The 22360-nt window shown below is 38.6% G+C and overlaps 2 protein-coding genes across 3 annotated transcripts in view; one reads left to right on the top strand and one right to left on the bottom strand.

Moving 5' to 3' along the window:
- F13B (coagulation factor XIII B chain) overlaps positions 1 to 22360 on the top strand; it is a 57611-nt gene that overhangs the window by 31890 nt on the left and 3361 nt on the right. The gene's annotated exons all lie outside the window — the stretch shown is intronic.
- CFHR5 (complement factor H related 5) overlaps positions 18391 to 22360 on the bottom strand; it is a 31143-nt gene continuing 27173 nt past the window's right edge. For both annotated transcript variants that reach the window (XM_015543868.2, XM_042975930.1), the window contains 2 exons: positions 19894 to 20076; positions 18391 to 18587 (listed from right to left, as the gene is read on the bottom strand). In XM_015543868.2, coding sequence (XP_015399354.1) covers positions 18391 to 18587; positions 19894 to 20076 — 380 coding nt within the window. The remainder of the gene's footprint in view (positions 18588 to 19893; positions 20077 to 22360) is intronic.

The following is a 22360-nucleotide window of genomic DNA, read 5'->3' as shown; positions in this document are numbered from 1 at the left end:
AGGACTGGTTGTTGTTACGAGAACAGCACATTTTCTTATCTAGAAGATACTCGGTTCATCGAACTCAAGACCTTCTCAATATGATGACATTCTTTAAACCCTCAAGTTACAATTTTCCACTGGTGTGCTAAGGGATACCTTCTTGTAGTGAAGCCACACTGGACCCAACTCTGTGGATTAAATAAGACTTTGTTCAGTGTTGAACATGTATACTTCAGAACTGTCCTTGAGTCGATAATCATGATTTTAATATTCTGTAGTTGTTTTCCACAGTGGATCCCATAAAATTGAAATTTGATTGAAATTAAATATCAACAGCAAAGTGTTAATCATTTTCAATTAATGCATCAATCAATCCATTAATCAACAATATTGAGCACCTGTTATATCCTAGAAAATAGAAGATTTGCTCAAGGCGGGTAACTCTCTTGGGAATATGTATTCAGTATTGCCATATCTTCTGATTTTTTAATGGTGAGATCTCCTCTGATTTTGATATGTGGAGGGGGATCTAAAAATATTTTGTGAGCAATGTGGCTCATAAGCTGCCAATTTGCCAACTGCAAATGCTGAATAAATGAACATGTGAAAAGTACAACACTGGAAGCATGTATAAAATAAAGTGATGGCATGGAGGAGGTGGTAATTAACTTTTTGGTGGGTGTATAAAGCTTCCTGGGAAAAGCCCAAGGTCTGCAAGGCTAGAGAAGACATCCCAAGTAGAGGAAACGGCACACACAAAGTCAAATATCAAGCACATACCATATGCTAGGCATCATGCTGAGCCCTGTAGATAAAACAGTGAATATGATACGTTGTTTCTACTGATATGGAGCATTGTGCTTTGATGGGAAAGGAAGGTATTAACTAAATCCTTACATGATGACATGTGCCAAGAAAGACATGTCCATGAACACAAGGAGATGCAGCCTAGTCCCAGATGCTCAAGAAAGGCTTCTTTGAGGAAGTGATACATCAGCTGAGACTTGAAGGGAGAAAAGAAATATTTTGAGTAAGGGAGGATCATGCAGAAAACATGTGCAGAGAATATGATGTTTCCAAGAAGATAGTAAATATCCAGTATGGATTGAGTGGAAGGAGTGAAGGAGAGAGGGGAACAAGGTAAACCTGGAGAAACTGGAGTCCCATGATGAAGGTCTTTGTAGGCCAAATCAAAGATTTTGGAAGTCACTGATTGAAATGAGATGTTTCTAGTAATTGCTAAAAAGACACCACTGACTGCCATAAGGAGAGAATGGTCTGAAGGAGGAAAAATGTAGGCATAAGGACAGCCACTTTTAGGGAAAGAATGCCATCATCCACGCAAATTATGATAGTAATTTACTGGAGGTTGTTGGGGAAGGTCATCAAAAAGACAAGGCAACCAGTTGACCTGTGAGCTGTGCCCCAGATCCTAATCCCTTCCCCTGTCCTTGGAATATGGGTTCCATTTGCCTTTCCTGCTCCCTGAGGCTACTCCAATGGCATAGACTTGAGAGAGTCTTGTGGTATTAAGAACACCTGCATGGCACACATGACTGAACCTAGTTAAGGCCTCTATATAAACTTCAAGATCTGATGAGCAGGTGCAGAGATCTAGCCCTCTTCCTGCTGCCCAAGGCAAACTTCATATGTAAGTTCACTTTGCTTACTAAAACTGCCACCTACCAATCTGGAGCGGGCTGCCTCTTTTTTCAAACTCTGCCCACCCTCTGAGTACGGGGGCCAATTTCAGATTATATGTGGGAGGCACCCAGGAGGGTTGCAAATCAACAGAGGCAGCAGCATGGACGGTACAAGCTAGACTGGAGCAAGAGATGCTTAAGATGTGAAGTCACTATGATGGTGACTGATTAGATGCGGGTGGGGGTGAAGCAGAGAAAAGGTTCAGGAGGACACCTTGGTTTCTGGCTTAAGTGGATGCTAGCCATCTAAGTGTAATCAGAGGAATCAGAGCAAAAAGCAGTGCAAGGGAGTGGGGATTAGCATGAAAAGTTTAGTGTCAAAAATGTAATTTTTGAGGTATTTGTTGGGTAGCCAAGGAGAAATATGAAGGAGACAGTTGATTCTTACAGTCAATGCTGTAGTGAATGACCCACATTCAGAAACAAAAGACTTATTCTCTCAGCTGCTGTAAGTTCTCAATTACCAGCGTCCTAAGTCAGTTGCTTCAGCTGAAGAAAATCCTTCCTCCCAAGGTCATAACTCCTTCCAAGGGTGACCTGCCATTGACCACTGACTGGTCAACAGGCATTCTTAAGGAAAGACCCTTCATTCCAACTCAGGACACTTTGAAAGGGACATTCCAGCTTCAGATCTACCCCTAGAGTTGGCAGATATCACTGCTTCCTTCCTTTCCCTTCCATGGGTATGGATCCTAAGAGTATTCCCTAAAAATGCTCTTGGCTGTTAATTTCCATCTCCTAGCCTGGGAACCCAACCTGTGAGAATTATATAAGCCTGATTATCAGAACAGAGCTCTGGGCATAATTTCCAGTTGTCAGTTAGCAGATGTCTATTAAAACTAAGTTAATAGATGAGTTTTTCAGGGTTAGGTTAGAAGTCGGCCTAGTTTAAGGCTTTGAGGATACCTGAAGCTTAGTGACTTCCTATAGGAAAAGGTATAATGAAGAAAACTGATAAGGAATGGCTGGACTGTTCCAATGAAAACCAGAAGAGTTGAGGACCGAAAATAGTGTTCGGATATTATTGATTACCTTGAAAGAAACAGTACCATTAAGTGTGAAATGGAGATAGGAACAGGCTGAGGGATAAATCTAAGGTACAAAAAACAGAGACGTGACTGTAGTGAGCTGGGCAGTAAGTGTGACAGTGAAGGGGAGAGAGGTAGGTTGGCCTGGAGGGGGAGGGAGGGATAAAGAAGGGTTTGTTTTTTTAATGGAATGGAAGAAATCAGAGCATGTTTTCATTAAATGGGAATGGGTCAGTAAAGAAGGACAGGTTGGAAAATACTGAGAAAATATTGCATAACAAATTGCAGAGGATTCTTGCAAAAGTGAGAAGAGATGGGACCCAAGACCCAAGTGGAGGGTGGCTCTTGGCTGGGAGGTGATTCATGTCACATAATTTCTGTCTCCTCTGTGAAGGAAGGGAAGTCACTGCTGGGCATGTGGAAGGGATATGTGGGCAGAGAAGTTGAAGGATGGAGGAGACCAGAGAAACTCGGAACAAGTCAGAGGGTGAGGGGATAAGCAAGCACAATCCAACAAGGTGATCTGGCAAGCTGTAACCGTTTCAATGAATGATCACTTCAATGCGATGTGATGTGTGATGTGCTGAGAATAATGTTACCATAATGACCAGTTTGCTTTTTAGAGAGCTTCATGTTGCAAGATTGTCTTTAGCATAATGAATATGAAAGCAAACAGTGTTGACATGATTTGCCACCCCTGCAATGTAGGACAGATGAGTCCACGATCAAAGAGTCCCTAACAAGGTGATTGCCCTAGGGTAGCCCACAGTTTAAAAGGGCACTGCCTGGTGGTGCAGAGAGAAACTAATTTTTCAAAGGGAGAAGTTCATAGATATCTCTGTTTCTTCATAATGAGAGATCGAAACCCTAGAGAACATCACACATTAAAACTGAATTCAGGGAGGGGCTCCTGGGCGGCTCAGTTGGTGAAGCGTCTAACTCTTGATTTTGGCTCAGGTCGTGAACTCACGTGCAGCTCAGGCTCTGCACGGACAGTGTGGAACCTCTTTGGGATTCTCTCTCTCCCTCTCTCTCTGCCCCTCTCATGCTCTCTCCATCTCTCTCTCTCAAAATAAATAAACTTAAATAAATGAATTCAGGGAAACTTAGCATGATTCCTTTGGAGGAAAAATGGAGAGCATGAGAAATGTAAAAAGTCTAACCGAAACTGAAAAATGGTTTGCCTAATATACTTCTGAAACGTAAACTGAGGACTAATCATTAGACAATATGCAAGGTTTCAACCAACAAGAATTTTAATTTGTTTTTATATACTTGATTTTTATTTTCTCATGAACTGTTTTACTCTTTTTAAAAAATTTTTTTTTAATGTTTATTTATTTTTGAGACAGAGAGAGAGCATGAATGGGGGAGGGGCAGAGAGAGAGGGAGACACAGAATCGGAAGCAGGCTCCAGGCTCTGAGCCATCAGCCCAGAGCCTGACGCGGGGCTCGAACTCACGAACCGTCAGATCATGACCTGAGCTGAAGTCAGACGCTCAACCGACTGAGCCACCCAGGCGCCCCAATGAATTGTTTTACTCTTTAGATGCACACCACGTTGTGTTTTATATACTTTAGTCTTTAAATGCACCTTATAAGGCCCGCAGAAGGGAACCCATGGTAGGGCAGTAGCACAGTGGGAGACCTCCCGTCATGATTTGGTCTTCGTTCCTGTTACTCCTGGAGGCCAGGAGCCCCGCAAGCATTGAGAACCAGGCACCCCGCAGACCCCCCTGTGCTATGCCACAGCTGTGACAGCCTATTCAGAACTTACCCATCTCAGGTTCCTTAGTGCAGGAGCGCACCCGTGTTTGGTGATATGGGTGCACATTGGAGGACCCAGTAGCACTCCCCAGAGGCCCAACACTGATGTGACCAGTCTCCTGTCTTTTCCTTCCACCTCCAACACGAAGCATTCAAAAAAAAAAAAAAAAAAAACTGAAAAAGGAGAAAATAAAGACTTGTTTTTTCTATATGCCATTTATTGGAAGAAAACTTCAAATCATTCCTTAAAGAGTTTATTTATTTATTTTGAGAGAGAGAGAGAGAGAGAGAGAGAGAGAGAGAGAAAGAAAGAGAGAGAGAATCCCAAGCAGACCCTACACTGTCAGCACAGAGTCGGACGCCGGGGCTCAAACTCACAAGCCCTGAGATCGTGACCTGAGCCAAAGTCAAGAGTCTAGTGCTCAACCAGCTGAGCCACCCATGCGCCCCCTAAGACTTTCAATTTTGCTTGGTATATGATAGACCTATCCCCATATCAACACACATGGATTGATCTCATTTGTTATAAGATCTAAATAGTATTTCAAGAGCTGGAGGTAACATAATTTATTTAAGTAATCTCTCATTAACGGACTTTTCAATTGTTTTTATCTTCCTCACTTCCTTTCTACCTTCCTTCTGTTTTTTTTCTTCCTTAATTCCTTCCTTCATAGGTTACAGGTGGAAATCAAATAATATAATTTAAAGCAGAAGTGAAATAGAATTCTAAATATATTTAAAAGAACAAATATAAATGCCAAGAAAGATCTTAACATGAAATAAAATCAGGTGATGGAGGAGAAGGAGGGAAGAAGCGAAAGGAAAAGATTGTAAGCTAATTTTATTGTTTCTCACGATAGAGACCAATAGACATTGTCTGAAGCTTGTGGGAGTAACTAGAAGCAGGAAGTATGTCAGACAGGCAGTAAGAAGGCAAGGAAGTAAATTTTTTAGCTTAAAATACTTCAAGTGAACAAAATATAAGTAACGAATATAGAACACTCTAACAAGCGGTCAATAAGGTATATCTTATAAATTTATGTTAATTTTGTACCTAAATAACAGTGAATGTGAAGCAGTCATGAATACTGGTCACATACATTAGGCCATAAAAAATTCTAATTAAATTCCAAATAGACTAATATAAGCAAAATTCTCTGGTTATATGCAATACATTTACAACTTAAGCAAAATAAAAGGGGCCGTTCTCCTAAGGATGTACAAACTTTCTATTCGACAGGTTGGGTTTAAATGGAAATATGAACTAAAACTGCCGAATTTCTAGAAAACATGAAAACATTACCTATCAGACTTTATGGGCTATAGATAAAACAATGCTCAGAGAAAATATCAGCTTAAATATATATATCAATTAATGTTTTTAAAAATGGACTAAACAGCCAAATCTAAAAGCTGGAGGAAGAACAATAAATAAAATTTTAAAAAGAAGAAATTAACACAAGGAAATACAAACCTTAATAAAATAGGAAACATACAGACAATAAGTAAATAAAAATTGAGCTTTTAAAAAAAGTAGCCAAAGAGAAAGATGAATAGAGAGATAATAAAGCACAAATATAAATAACAAGAAATGATATCGAGTAAATAATGCCTCAACTCACTGCAAATCAACTTCTTACCCCATTATTCAGTTTATTCTAATCTGGAAAATTCAGGGAACACATGTATATCTCAGCCTTAATTTTTTTTAATTGACTCATAGCAGACATACAATGTTACATTAGTTTCAGGTATACAACACAGTGATTGGAAAAATCTATACATTATGCTATGCCCACCACAAATATAGCTCCCATCTGTCACCATAACAATGCTATTACAATACCATTGACTATATTACCTATGCTATGCCTTTTATCCCCATGATTTATTCATTCCATGACTGGAAGTCTATACCTCCCACTCCCCTCCACCCATTTTGCCCATCTCCCCACCATCCTCCCCTCTGGCAACTGTTTGTTTTCTGTATTTGAAGGTCTGTTTCTGCCTTTTGTTTCTTTGTGTTTTAGATTCCACATGTAAATGAAATCATATGGTATTTGCCTTTCTCTGTCTGACTTATTTCACTTAACATAATACCATCTAGGCCCTAGAACTATATAAGACACATATACATATACCACATCTTGTTTATCCATTCATCGATCAATGGACGCTTGGGTTCCTTCCATATTCCTTATCTTGGGTATTGAAAATGATACTGCAATAAACATAAGGATGTAAATATCTTTTCAAATTAGGTTTCCTGTTTGGGCAAATATCCAGAATTGGAACTACTGGATCATATGGTATTCCTATTTTTAATTTTTTGGGTAAACTGCATATTGTTTTCTACAGTGGCACCGTTAAGTATGATGTTAGCTATGGGTTTTTCATATATAGCCCTTATTATTTTGAGATAGATTCCTCTAAGTCCACTTTGTGGAGAGTTTTTATCATAAACAGATGTAGAATTGTATCAAATGCTTAGTCTTTATCTATTGAGATAAACATATGATTTTTATCCTTTGTGTTGTTGATACGGTATATCAAGTTGATTTGCCAATATTTAACCATCCTTACATCCCCAGAATAAATCCCACCTGATTGTGCTGAATGATTTGTTGATGTATTGTTCAACGTGATTTACTAATATTTTGGTGAGGATTTTGCATCTATGTTTATCAGGGATATTGACCTGTAATTTTCTCCTTTTTTAGTGTCCTTGACTTTGGTTTCAGGGTAATGCTGGCCTCATAGAATGTAGTTGGAAGGTTTTTTCCTCTTCTGTTTTGGAATACTCTGAGGAGAATAGGTATTAACTCTTTTGTAGAATTCGAGTATGAATCTATCTGGTCCTGGGCTTTTGTTTGTTGGGAGCTTTTTGATTACTGATTCAATTGCGTTACTAATAATTGATTTTTTATTTCTTCTGATTCACTTTGGAAGATTGTATGTTTCTGGGAATTTATCCATTTCTTCGAGGTTGTCCAATGTGCTGGCATATAATTCCCCATAATAGTCTCTTAAAATCCTTTGTGGTGTCAGTTGTTACTTTTCTTTTGTTTCTGATTTTATTTATTTTTTTCCTCTTTTTTTTTTCTTGATGTGTATGGCTAAGGCTTATCAATTTTGTTTACCTTTTCAAAGAACTGGCTCCCTGGTTTCATTGATCTTATCTCTTTCTTTCTTTCTTTCTTTCTTTCTTTCTTTCTTTCTTTCCTCCTTTCTTCCTTGTTCTCTTTCTTTCTTTCTTTCTTCCTCTTTCTTCCTCTTTCTTCCTCTTTCTTTCTTTCTCCCTCTTTCTTTCTCTTTCTTTCTTTCTTCCTCTTTCTCTCTTTCTCTTTCTTTCTTTCTTTCTTTCTTTCTTCCTCTTTCTTTCTCTTTCTTTCTTCCTCCCTCTTTCTTTCTTTCTTCCTCTTTCTTTCTTCCTCTTTCTTTCTTCCTCTTTCTTTCTTTTTCTTTCTTCCTCTTTCTTTCTTTCTTCCTTTCTTCTTTCTTTCTTTCTTTCTTTCTTTCTTTCTTCCTCTTTCTTTCTCCCTCTTTCTTTCTTCCTCTTTCTTCCTCTTTCTTTCTTTCTTTCTTTCTTCCTTCCTCTTTCTTTCTCTTTCTTTCTTTCTTTCTTCCTCCCTCTTTCTTTCTTTCTTTCTTTCTTCCTCTTTCTTTCTTTCTTTCTTTCTTCCTCTTTCTTTCTTTCTTCCTTTCTTCTTTCTTTCTTTCTTTCTTCCTCTTTCTTTCTTCCTCTTTTTTTCTCTTTCTTTCTTTCTTTCTTTCTTTCTTTCTTTCTTTCCTATTTCATCTGTTTCTACTTTTATCTTTATTATTTCCTTCCTTCTGCTAACCTTGGGCTTTGTTTGTTGTTCTTTTTCTAGTTCCTTTAGGTGTAAGTTTAAGTTGTTTATTAGATTTTTCTTGTTTCTTGAGGTAAGTCTATATCACTAAAGATTTCCCTTTCAGAACTGCTTTTGTTACATCCCAAACATTTTAGACTGTTGTGTGTTCATTTTCATTGGTCTCTGTGTATTTTTTTTTATTTCCTCTTTGATTTTTTCATTGACTTATTGGCTGTTTAGTAGCATGGTGTTTAGCTTCCTTGTGTTTGTATTTTTTTCCAGCTTTTTCCTTGTGATTCATTTCTTGTTCTACACCATTGTGGTGAGAAAAGGTACATGATATGATTTTCATCCTCTTAAGTTTATTGAGACTTGTTTTGTTGCTTAACATCTGATCTGTCTTTGAGATGACTCCATGTGCACTTGAAAAGACTGTATATTGTGTTGTTTTTAGATGGATGTTCTGTATATGTGTTAAGTCCCTCTGGTCTAATGTGCTGTTCAAAGACACAGTTTCCTGATTGATTTTCTGCCTGGATTATCTATCCATTGATGTAGTGGTGTGTTGAAGTCCCAGATTACAGCCATATTGTCAATTTCTCCCTTTATTTCTGTTAATATTTGCCTTATGTATTTAGATGCTGCAATGTTGGATGTATAGATATTTGTAATTGTTATATCCTTTTGTGGATTGACCCCTTTATCATTATGTAATGCTTTTCTTTGTCTCTTATTATAACCTTTGTTTTAAAGTCTCTTGTCTAATATAAGTATTGCTACATGGCTTTTTTTTTCCTTCTATTTGCCTACTGTATCTTTTTCTATCCTTTCACTTTTACTCTGTGTGTTTTTAGGTCTGAAGTGAGTCTCTCACAGCAGCACAGAGAGGGCTCTTGTTTACCTGTTCCATCACCCCATGTCTTTGATTGGAATATTCAGAGCATTTACATTTAAAGTAATTCTTGATAGGTATTGGGGCACCTGGGTGGCTCAGTTGGTTGAGTGTCTGACTTCAGCTCAAGTCATGACCTCACAGCTCTTGAGTTCAAGCCCCATATCCAGCTCTGTGCTGACCACTCAGAGCTTAGAGCCTGCTTCAGATTCTGTGTCTCCCTCTCTTTGCCCCTCTACTGGTCATGCTCTATCTCTCTCAAAAATAAATAACCATCAATAAAGTAAATATTGATAGGTATGTACTTATTTTCATTTTCTTAACTATTTTCTGGTTGCCTTTGTAGTTCTCTGTTCTTTTCTTCTTCTCCTTCCACTTCCCCTTGCCCCTTCCACTCCTCCTCCTCCTCCTCCTTCTCCTCCTCTTCTTCCTCTTCCTCCCCCTCTTCCTTCCCCTCTTCCTTCCCCCCTTCTGTTTCTTTCTTTCTTTCTTTCTCTCTTTCTTTTTTCTCTTTTTCCTCATGAGTGATGACTTTCTGTGTTGTTATCCTTGACTTTATTTGTCTTTATATTTTGTGTATCTATTATAGGTTTGGGGTTTGTATTGGCCATGAGGGTCAAATATATGATCCTAGGTATGTAACAGTCTGTTACATACTTATATACTGTTAAGTTGATAGTTTAGTTTGAACTCATTCTAAAAGAACTTCTTTTTTACTCTCTCCTCCATGTTTTATATAAGTGTAGTTATATTTTATATAATTTTAAAGTAATTTTCTTACCTCTGATTATGGCCTTTACGTTTGCACTTAAGGAAGTCCTTTTAACATTTCTGGTAGAAAAAGTTTAGTGGCGATTAAATCCTTTCACTTTGGTTTCTCTGGGAAGCTCTGTTTCTCCTTCAATTCTGAATGATAGCCTTGCTGGGTAGCATATTCTTGGTTGTAATTTTTTCCCTTTCACCTCTTTGACTATATCATGCCTCTCCTTTCTGACCTACAAAGGTTTTCTGCTAAAAAATCGGCTGATATCTTATGGGGCTTCTCTTGTATGTGATTTTTTGCTTCTATTTCACTGTTTTCAAAATTCTCTTTTTATTGTTAACCTGTGACATTTTAATTATTATGTGTTGTGGTGTGGACCTCCTTGGGTTCATCTTGTTTTGGATTCTCTGTGCCCCCTAAACCTGGATGTCTGTTTCCTTCCCCAGGTTAGGAAAGTTTTCAGCTAGTATTTCTTCAAATGAATTTTCTGCCTCCTTTACTCTCCCTCTTCTCTTTCTGGTACTCTTGCAACACAAATGTTTGTTCACTTGATGTTGTCCAAGAGATCCTTTAACATAACCCCATTTTCTGAAATTCTTTTCTTTTTGTTATTCAGATTGAGTACTTTCTATTACCCTGTCTTCTAGATTGTTGATACGTTCTTCTGCATTTGCTCCTCTACTATTGATTCTCTCCAATGTGTTTTTCATTTCAATTGTTGCATTTTTCAACTCTGATTAATTCTTTTTTATCTCTCTGCTGAAGACCTCACTAAGATCTTGCAGTCTTTTCTCCAGGCTGGTGAGCATCTTTACAATCATTACTTTAAAATCCTTGTCAGGCATACTGCTTATCTCTGTTTTGCTTAGTTCTTTTTCCAGGTTTTTGTCTTGTTCTTTTGTTGGGGGCACATTCCTCTATCTCCCCATTTTACCTGACTTTCTGTTTTTGAATCTTTGAATTAGATGGAACAGCTACTTCTCCTAAACTTGAAGGAATGGTCTTGTGTATGGTACTCCCCCATGCAGACTGTGTATTTGGTGACTTTGCTGGTTGGTTGGAGCTGTGTCTGGTGTGGGCTGGGGATTCTGGGGCACTCTGTGCTGAGACTTCCTTGGTGTGATGGCCTGAGCTGAAGTGTATGTGGGCCTGGGTGGTCCTGGGGCTCTTTGAGCATAGGGAACCCTGGTAGGACATAAAGCTGAAGTGGGCATGGGCCAGGGTGGTCCTTGGATTCTCAGCACAGAGGGTACCCTTGCAGGATAGCTGAAGTTGAACTGGGTACAAACTGGGGTATTCTGGGGCTCACCATGCAGAAGGCACCCTGGCAAAGTGGCTAGAGCCAAGGCAGGGCATGGGCCAGGGAATCTGGGGCAATCCACATGAAAGGCATCCAATGGGATACCTGGAGTTGAGTTGGGTTATGGGATAGGCAATCCTGAGGTGCCCCATGCAGGGGGCATCCTGGTTATAGCTAAAGTGGGCATGGGCTGAGGTATTCCTGGGGCTTTCTACTCAGAGGGCACATGCAGAGGACAGCTGAAACTGAAGTGCATGCAAGCTGGGGTGACAAGGGTACTCAGTACAGGGATCATCCTGGCAGGGCAGTTGAAGCCAAAGCAGGGTACAGGTTGGGGTTCCAAGGTGCAACCAAGGCAAGCACAGGCTGGGGTGTTCCTGGGTGCTCTGTGCAAGGAGTACCTTGGCAGGGTGGCTAGAGCCAAAGCGGGCATGAGCCGGGAGGTACAGCAGTGCTCTGCACTGAGGGGTGCCTTTGCAAGCCACCTGGACCCAAAGTGATGTGGGCCTGGAGTGTTCTGGGATGCTTTGTATCTGTGTCATTTTGGTGTGATGGCTAGAGCTGTAGTGAGCTCTGACCGGGGGTGTCCCGATGTGTGCCTTGCGGGGCTGCTTTGGTAGGATGGCTAGGGCCAGTGTGGGCTAAGAGCCAGGGGCTCCCTGAGGCAGTAGGTTTGCTGTGGTGCTTGGATCTTACCTCAACCATGATGGCAAGGTGGACAGGGAACACAGACTGTGGCAATGGGCAGCTCTACGGAGAGAGTTCCAGTAGCTCCCCTGCCATTTAGTGGATTTCTAGGGCTAGTTCCCTTACGTTCTACTTGCTCTTTGAAACCAAGGATTTTTTTTCCTGTGCACCAGAGTGTCTGGGCCTGGGGTGCATCAGGGACTGCAGCTCACTGAGGTGGCAGGCCAGTTATGGCGCCCAGAACCCTTCACCCATCTGCACTATCAAGGTGAAAGAGGAACAGAAACCATGGCACGTCCAGCCTCTCCAACCCAGGGAGAGTGCCGGCAGCTGTCTCACCACTTGGCAAGGTTCAGGCCTAGTTCCTTTAAATACTAGTTGCTCTTTCAACTTAGGCTTTTCTCTGTGTCCCAGGGCTGGCAAATCTGATCTCTCATAGTGTCCGTCCCCACTGACACTATGAGGCAGTTTGTAGGGCTGGGGGGGGGGGGGGGGGGGGGGGGGGCGGGGGGGCGGGGTTAGTTCCCTTTGTTACTGATCTCTTTCTCTCTTGCCATTCTGTGTGGTCTCTCTGTCTTTGGTTGTGCAGAAGCTGTGCCGTCAACCCCCAGTTCTTCTTCAGGAGGAATTGCTCTCTCAGTAGGTAGCGATTTCGTGTGGAGAAGATGAGTTCAGGCTCTTCCAACATCAGATCAGACCAGAACTCCAAACTTTGTTTTATTAACATAATTTTACCGTTATTATGAGTAGTACTTTTTCTTTTCGCACATTCAGAGCTCTATCCTAGTCAAAGAATGTAATAAGTTTCTAATCACTATTTAAACCATTCAACTACATACATCTTTAAGTGTACTTGTTTATGTTGCCAGCGACATCATTTTAGTTCAAAATTGTGGAAGTCCCTATTCTATCATATTCTTATTTTTCAATGTACACAAACACACAAAAAGAAAGCAAAGAGGCTGGAGTGTTAAGACCTGGTAATGAGACAGTCATGTGACATGTCCGGTAATTTTGTCAAGGGTGCAAAGCCTTAATCCAAACGAGAGTGGAGGGTATTAGGCAGACAAAAATAAAATAGAATGGGATTATTTAGCAGTGGTAAAACATAATGATCATGAATTTTGAGAGATACCCATCTGCCTATTTAGTTTTCTCCACAACGCTTGGCTGCTTAAGTACTGGGATAGAGAAGACTGATGGATAAGTTTCTTCCATATGGAAATTTGTTAGACTAGACCTTCAAAAGAAGAGAGAGGCAGGAGATTTGAGGTTGATTGCGAAAGAGTTTGGGCATAATAAGACTTTTAAGGGGAGGTATGAAGAAAGGAAATAAATACTGGGCATTTAAAGATAGGAGGAAAACAGGGCAGCTGAGTGGCTCAGTCAGGTAAGTGTTCGACTTCGGCTCAGGTCATGATCTCATGGTTCGTGAGTTTGAGCCCTGCTTCAGGTTTTGTGCTGACAGCTCAGAGCCTGGAGCCTGCTTTGGATTCTGTGTCTCCCCCTCTCTTTGTCCCTGCCCCCCACTCGCACTTGGTCTGTCTGTCTCTCTCTCTCTCTCTCTCTCACTCACTCAAAAATAAACATTAAAAAATATTGTTTATAATAAAAAAATTTTTTAAAGATGGGGGAAAGTATTAGTTTATTAAGTTTAGAAATGTCAAGAAGGCTTTTCAGGTTAGAAGAGTTTTGCTCACTCCCAGAGGGAAGTCTGGTTAAGAAAACCACTTAGACTTAATTTAGTTGTATACCACTTCTTTGTTCTTTGACATTATTTTTCAAGTAGAATGCACTTCAAGAGAGAAAAACCTACAGTTAGTAATAGAATAGAGGGGTTTGGAGACACCTGAGAGGAGCTTCTGGTTTGCAAAAGTAGCTCATGTTTTCTTTCTCAAACCAGGTGACTGAAGGTTAGTTATGAGGAAAAAACCCTGAGAAGGAAGAGAATATACCTGAGAATTCATGTCAGATGCACACCTATTTCTTCTTTTTTTTTAATGTTTATTTTTGAAGGAGAGAGAGAGAGTGTGTGAGCAGGGGAGGGGCAGAGAGAAAGGGAGACACAGAATCCGAAGCAGGCTCCAGGCTCTGAGCTGTCGGCACAGAGCCCAATGTGGGGCTCGAACCCACAACAGTGAGATCATGACCTGAGGTGAAGTCAGGCGCCCAGTTGACTGAGCCACCCAGGCTCCCAGATACACACCTATTTCTGATAGTGTAGGTCTCCTGGCAATGACTTTTCCTAGTTAATTATTTTCATTTTCTTTTGTTCTAAAAATGTGCCAATTTTGCTTTTCTTCTTGAAGGAATTTTTCACTAGACATAATATTTTGAGTTCAGAATATTTGATTTTAGCACTGAAAAACTGTTTTCCATTATCTTCCAGCCTCCATATCTGCCAATAAGAAACCAGCCTTCATTGAAATTATTTTTCCCCTGTATGTAATGCATCATTAGTTAATGGTTGTTTTCAAGATTCTCTCATTATCGTTAGTTTTTGGTAGTTTGTATTTAATATATTTTCTTTTTATTTTTCTTGCATTGACTTTATTAATTTTTTAGATCCCATATAGTTATGCCAGTCATCTAATTTGAGGAACTGATGATCTGGCTTCTTCAAATATTTCTTCTTACATATTCCTCCTTTCTCCATTCCTTATTAGCCTCCATTTACACATTTCATTTTTCTATTGTCCAACCAACTGTTCCCACACTCAGTTTATAATTATTTTTCTTTTTTCTTTAGATTGGATTATTTCCATTGTTTATTTCCATTATTTCCATCTATTTTTATGCTCACTATCTTTTGTCAATTCCATCTATCTTAAGTCTCCCCCATGAAGTTTTTCTTCAGATGTTGAATTATAAGTTCTAGAATTTCTTTCTCTTTTATAGTTTCTATTTTTCCACTAATGTCTTATGTTTTTACTCATCGAGAGCATATTTTTTTATTATTTCCTTTAGAATAGCTATAATTCTTGTTTAAAATACTTCTCTATTCCAATATCTGGATCATCTTATAGTCAATATCAGTTACCTGTCTTTTCCCTTGAGAATGGGTTTAGCTCACATTCTTCTAGTTATTTGTATATCACATAATTTACTCATCTGACAACTGTCTATAAAGGAATGCTTTCTGGAATTGCCAGTCTTATACTCCTTTTGTATTTTTTTTTAATTTCTTCACATCTTGGAAGAGAGTAGTAAGCTAAGAATAGCACATCTTATCAAGTACTATACTGCTACTCAAACAACTTCCTTAGAATTACGTGCCACAAAATAGTTTGAGAAAGAAATTCTCAGAAACTGAGAAAGAATATCTAAGTTTAAAATACTGCTATGTATTGTGCTCTAAATAAAATATTTTTATAAAGATTTTTATTTTTATTCTTGCGAGAGACAGCGCAAGCAGGGAAGAGGCCGAGAGAGAGGGCGGGGTGGGGGGACAGAAGATCCAAAGCAGGTTCTTCACTAACAGCAGCAAGCCCAATGCAGGGCTCAAACCCATGAATCAATCACAAGATCATGACAAGAGCCAAAGTTGGAATCTCAACCGACTGAGCCACCCACGTGCCCCTAAGTAAAATATTGTGTATGTATTTTATCATTCTAAACATTTTAAGTTAGCAGTTTCCTTTTAAGATTTCCTCCTCAAACTGGAGGAGGAAAAATAAAACTTCTGCCTGCCTTTCTCCTATCCAAGAAGTCAGCTGTTTTAATAGATAACCACTGTGGGTTCCAACTTTTTACTTTTTTATTCAACCCCATCAATCTTTGAGTTAGTATAAATTCACTATAGGGGTGCCTGGTTGACTTAGTTGGTTGGGCGTCTGACTTTGGCTCCGGTCATGATCTTGAGGTTGGTGAGTTCGAGCCCCAGGTTGGTCTCTGTGCTGACAGCTCAGAACCCGGAGCCTGCTTCCACTTCTGTGTCTTCCTCTTTCTCTGCCCCTTTACTACTTGCACTCTGTTTTTCTCTCTCTCAAAAATAAATAAACATTAAAAAACTTAAAAATAAATAAATAAATAAATTCATTATAAATTCTGATATGGTCTTAATTTTTTATTTTATTTTTTAATTACCAGTGTTTGTCCTGATTTTGAAATGTTGGCCACAGTTTTTAGAACACTTTATTGAGATATAATTCACACATCATACAATTCACCCATTCAAAATGTATATTCAATGTTTTGTTGTATAATCACAGAGTTGTACACTCATCACCACAATCAATTTTAGAACATTGTCACTGTTAACTATCAGCCCCTGCCTCCCTACTCCAGCCCTAAGCAACCATCGACCTACCTTCTGTCCCCTCTACACCTGTCTATTCTGGACATAACCTACAAATGGAATCACATAATACGTCGTCTTCGTGACTGGCTTTTCTCACTTAACATAAAGATTCTGAGGTTCATCCATGCTGTGGCATTTGATAGCACTTTATTCCTTTGTTATAACCAAATAATAGTATGTAAGATGCATGTTTTGTGTATATTGACAAGCATCTGGGTTGTTTCTATTTTGGGGCTATTATGAATAATTCTGCTAAGACATTCATGTTACAGTGCTTGTGTGATATATGTTTGTCTTTCTTTTGGTATATATCTAGGAGTAGACTACTGAGTCTATGATAACTCTATTTCAACCTTTCAAAGAACTTCCAAATTATTTTCCAAATTGGGCGTATTGCTTTACATTCCCATCAGTAGTGTATATGTGTTCTAATTTTTCCACATGCTTAACAATAGTTGTTACCATCTGACTGATTATAGCCATCCTAGTGGGTGGGAAGTACTATCTCATGGAGATTTTGATTTAGTTACTTAATGATTGATGGTGTTAGGTATCTTTTCATGTGTTTTTTGGCCATTCGTACATCTTTTTTGGAGAAATGTCTGTTTAGACCTTTTGCTCATTTTAAAATCAGGCTGTCTTTCTATTTTCACTCGTAAGAGTTCTTTAATTCTGGATACGAGTCCCTTATCAGATATATAATTTGCAGCTATTTTTTCCGATTATATCTGCATGCTTTCATTTTCTTATTAGCATTGTTTAAAGAATGAGGGTTTTTAGTCTTGATAAAGTCCAATTTCTCTATTTCTTGATTGTTTGTTTTGATGTCTTATCTAAAAATCTATTGCTGTATCTCTAGTCATGAAGCTTTTAAGAAATTGTTGTCACCATTTTCATAGATACTTAAAAAAAACTTGCTGGCCAAAAAAATGTTTTAACTATACTATGCTACCTAAAATACAGGAACATGCAAAGGACATTTCTAAAAGTTCCTGTTCAGTATTTCCCCAAACTATGGTACATCAAAAAATAACGGAGCTTTGGTATGAAGTCAGCCTCCTGGCCCACAGCACAGAGTTCTTATACTCTCAATCTTCTACTTTCTTGGTCTCTAATCACAGTTCTTGATAACTCTCATCTAACTGTAAAAGTAATATAATTCAAAATGAAAAATTATAAAATGTAGGAATATAAAAATTTACAAGTATTCTAATTTCTGAAACCACAGACCACATAGAATTATTACAGCCAAACTTTGTGTTTACTCTCAATCTTTTTTAAGTATGCATATCTAGATAATCCTATAGATGCACTATTGTAACCTAATAATTTTCATTTATGGTTACCTTTTTGTATGCATGTATCACATCTTGACTATAATAGAAGTTCTGCACTAGGATTTGTAAAAATTTTAGTCTTCCACCCATTTGTGGAAGATGGTGTATTTAGTATTTGATGAGTAATCAGCCTCCCATCAGAGGACTTTTTAATATTTACTAATGCTTGCTACAAGCATAAAAGGTGACAGTTTTTGTATTTAGGAAACATTTTTTTAATGTTTATTTATTTTTTAGAAAGAGGGAGACAGAGAGTGAGCAGGGAAGGAGCAGAGAGAGGGTAGACACAGAGTCCAAAGCAGGCTCCAGGCTCTGAGCTGTCAGCACAGAGCTCGACGCGGGCCTCGAACTTAATGAAATGTGAGATCATGACCTGAGCCAATGTCGGATGTTTAACGGACTGAGCCACCCAGGCACCCTACAGTTTTTATATTTTATGATGTGATAGAAAGATGGAAAGCCTTGAAGTTGTCTTATACATTTTAGACAATTAGAAGAGGTTAGATGGGACAAAGTACTGAATTGAGGCACATGCTCACTTTCTGTGGGTAATATATGAACAGGAGACCCAGCACTATGATTTGACCCAGGTATAATATGGTCCACCTAATAAGTGAAGCGTTGCTCTTGGTTTATAAATTTGTGAATCTCTGAAAATTCAGAGTTCAAAATAAAACTGAGATAAGCAACACTCGAAAGAATAAATACATTAATTATAGAATTGCCTATATAATGCATACTTACAACATACATATAGCATTACTTTAAAATTTATATTCAGGGAAATTAATGCTTGTTTCATTCACATCTGGGATATTCAACTTCCCCTTCCTGACAGATTGCCCGAAATGACTGTATTGACGTGTTTGCTTTATGTGGCCATTTACATTCAAATTCAACAAAATCCCCTGTTTTTACATAAAGTTTTTTGGTGTCTTTTCCTCTTAACTGCACGTTATATTTGTTCATGTTATCTTCAGATATTATACATGCATCTGAAAGAATTGAAAAAAATACATCATTAATAATATACCTTTCCCTTTCCAAGAGTAGTGACATTTCTTTTAAGAATATTTTGGAATTAAATAAAATTTATGAAAGGATATTAAAAGCTAATATTTATTGAGTTTGCCCAGTACTGTTCTTAGTACTTTGCCTTATCTCTAAACACTGTGCATCATTTCCCTGAGCTACACAACAGGAGATGGGGGCTCAGAAAGACTGAGTAATTTCTCCAAGGTCACATAACTTAATGAGTATTTTGAACCAGAATATGGACCCTGGCAGTTTGACTTCAGAGTCTGTGCTCTCAGTTACTGTGCTTTACATGCCTAAAAACCACATGCCATACAGGATTAAATTAAAATGTTCTGTTAGGGTCAGTGTTATTCACCCTCCTTCCCCAACTCAGGATTCTCTTTTACATTGTTTCCAAAATGTGCATAGTGTGAGCATACGGATGTATTAACATCTTACTAAATATTACAGTAAAAACAAGTTTACTTCTGTCTATCAGATATACGGTGCACAATATATATAAAAACCAACCATCTCTTAAAATATTCACTTAGCATATTCTCGAAGGTAATTATTTATCAATAAGACCAAAAATTCTACTAGCTATTATATTAGCTATTATATTTCTTATTTAGAGCTCCTTTTCCACAAAGTAATTATCAGTGGGTTGTCACTTTTTTGCAACATTGATTTCTGTAGGAAAGCAGTATTACCTTCCCCCCATGATCAGAGTCCCCTCATTCATTTTTAAATTTAGCATTTTGAGAGGTAACATTCCCCTGAGTAAATAGCATGCCCAGCAGTACTAAGCAGCATGTTCTCTATAGCCCATCATCTCTGATATAGGAATTGTTCTGAGTTTTAAAAATAAGCACATGGTTAAATTTGAGGAGCCATCCTAGGCAGTGGTGACCATAAGGAACTTCTTTTCGTACCTAGATTTGTCCATGCCCAGGATTCTAAGGTACATTACCAAGTATTTTCCTGATGACATATGATAGACCAGTCCTTTTACTGTTAGAGTGAGGTTGATCTTTTTTCTCCCTCACTTTTTTGTAGACAGGAGAGGCCACCATAGCCTCAGGCTTAACTACATGAAATTTGGAACCAGATTCCTGTGTCTGATTCCTAGCTCCACCAAATACTCGCTAAGTGGCTTGAATCCATGTAAGATAGGTTTTCAGCTGAACTGAACTTAAGTAAAAATCATCCTATGAAATTAGTCCATGAGAGCTTTACTATGAATATCAAATCTCAGACTCTAGGAGAATACGACAAACTCACCTATGCATTTTGGTGGTTCTGACCACTGTCCATTTCTGCACGTTACATCTATGGAGCCCCGAAGTTCATAGAAAGACTGGCAATGGTACTGGACTTTTGATCCTGGAGGATATACTGTTAATGGGAATGAGGTGATATCTCCATTGCTAATAGGTGGAGGGGAACCACAATATTGTGTTGACTCTGGAAAATAACATTTATGTGTTGAGAGAAAACCGATATGTAGTTTAAATAAATTAGTATAAATACATTTCTTTATATTATATGTTTGATGTTTAATATGATGTCTGCAAGCTCAAATAACTCATTATATAATTTCTACAATATAACCTGATAACCAAAAATTATAGTGCTTCCCTTCACCCATAAGTCAAATACACTTAAGTACTGAGTACATATATCTTATAAGAGCACGTATTATAAGGGCACCCATAAGTCAAATAAACTTAGGTATTGAGTACATATGTATTATAAGGGCATGCAACTAGGAATAGTTTTTATTTAATGTGTGATGAACAGATAAGTAAATCTTATCTGGTCTACTGTCCACCTCCTCCATAAATTTTTTTATTTAAAGAGGAAAGGTAAAAATAAATTACTCCCTTCCCATTTCTATTCTCTGGGACAACTGTTACTTTCTGCAAGTAGCATGTACCTGTGAAATGAATTATTGACCTACTGCCTTCCATTTATTTTCCAATTCCAAATAATAGCGTAGGCATCTTTCTCTGTCAATAAAAATTTCAACTTCATGTTAAGAATGGCTAGGATACATTCCATTGTACTGATTTATCTTCCTACATATCACCAAGGATATAGATACGAAATGGCCAAATAAATAATCTTATCCTGAATAACTTCTTCTATTTCTTGTTTCATTGAGTGACTCTTCCTGTATTTTTCTCGGACTAACTCTTTCACGTGGGCACTAGATTCTTTCTCCATTAAACTCAGCAAAGACCATGAATCGTCCCTTTTGGCTGTATTAATTTGTCCTTCTCTACCAAATCATTCATCGACATACAAATGTGTTGAAAATGTCACAATGTAAGGTAAAATTTCCCTTTATCCACACCCCATATCCAGCTACTGCCTCATTTCTCTCGTCCCTTTAGAGCAAACCTACTTGTTTCCTATCATCCCTGATCTTACTTTATCAGCCCACATTCTCTCTGGAACACACTGCAATTAGGTATTTCCCAGTGCTGAAATACCTCTAAGCAGAGCTACCAATAACTTTAGGTACCTAAATCCATTGTTCAATTATCAGTCATCTCGTCCAGTTCTAAGTAGTCTTTGACATGCTTGCCCACCTTTTGAATGATATTGTGTAACATGTCCTTCTGAAGTATGTCCTTGATATTGCTTCTGGGACACCAGCTCTGATAATGTGATTTATGATAAATATTTGGTATTATTCCCCATTCCTGGCACAGAGATCCTAAAACTCTTGGAATTTCACAAATGATGAGAGAAGTAAATGTGTCTTCTGTTATGTTCGTGAGATGACTTTTATAAGACCTGTAGGTCACCAGAGGATAACCTGGTTGCCAGGAGGGCTAACCATGTGATGAGGGGGTTGGAACTTTCATTCCCATCTTGACCTACGGGGGAAGAGATAAGGGCTGGAGGTTGAATCAATCACCAATGGCTAATGGCTTAATCAATCATGCCTATGTAATGAAGCCTCCATAAAACCCCAAAAGGACAAGGTTCTGAGAGTTTCTTGGTAAATACATGGAGATGTGGGAAAAGTGGTGGCTGGAAAGGGCATGGAAGTCTTGTGCCCTTTCCCCATACCTTGTCCTATACATCTCTTCCGTCTGGCTGTTCCTGAGTTATATACTTTTATAATAAACCCATAATCTAGTAAGTAAATGTTTCTCTGAGTTCTGCAAACTGCTCTAGCAAATTAATCAAACACAAGGAGGGGGGTTGTGGGAACCTCCAAGCTATAGCCAGTCAGTCAGAAACACACAGATGGCAACCTAGATGTGTGACTGGCATCTGAAGTGGATACGAGAAGCAGTCTTCTAAGACTGAGTTCTTAACCTGTAGAAATCTGATGCTAGCCCTGCATAGTGTCAGAATTGAGTTGAATTGTAGGACACCTAGCAGGTGTCTAAGAGTTGCTTGTTGGATGTGGGGGAACCCCGCCTCCCCCAACACACACAATGTAATTGTGTCCTAGAATCATTTTATCAGCCTTCCCTAGTTTTTCTGGGTACTATCTGGCTACTCCTCATTTCCCAGATCTCTAATAATGGAGAGTCTCCAAGGCTGTCCCTTCGACCTCCTCTCTTTGTTAGCCATTTGGGCTCTCCATGTGATCCCATCCAGTCCTGTAGCTTTAGAAATCATCTATATACTAGCAGTTACCAAGTTTACATCCTAGCCCTGACCACTCCCAACTGCCCATTCTATATCTTAAGCTGCATATCAAGTAAACACACTTAATAAAAGTGGA

The sequence above is a fragment of the Panthera tigris genome, chromosome F3, assembly GCF_018350195.1.
Source record: "Panthera tigris isolate Pti1 chromosome F3, P.tigris_Pti1_mat1.1, whole genome shotgun sequence".
Classification (NCBI taxonomy): Eukaryota; Metazoa; Chordata; class Mammalia; order Carnivora; family Felidae; genus Panthera; species Panthera tigris.
This window is presented reverse-complemented; position numbering and strand designations above follow the sequence as displayed.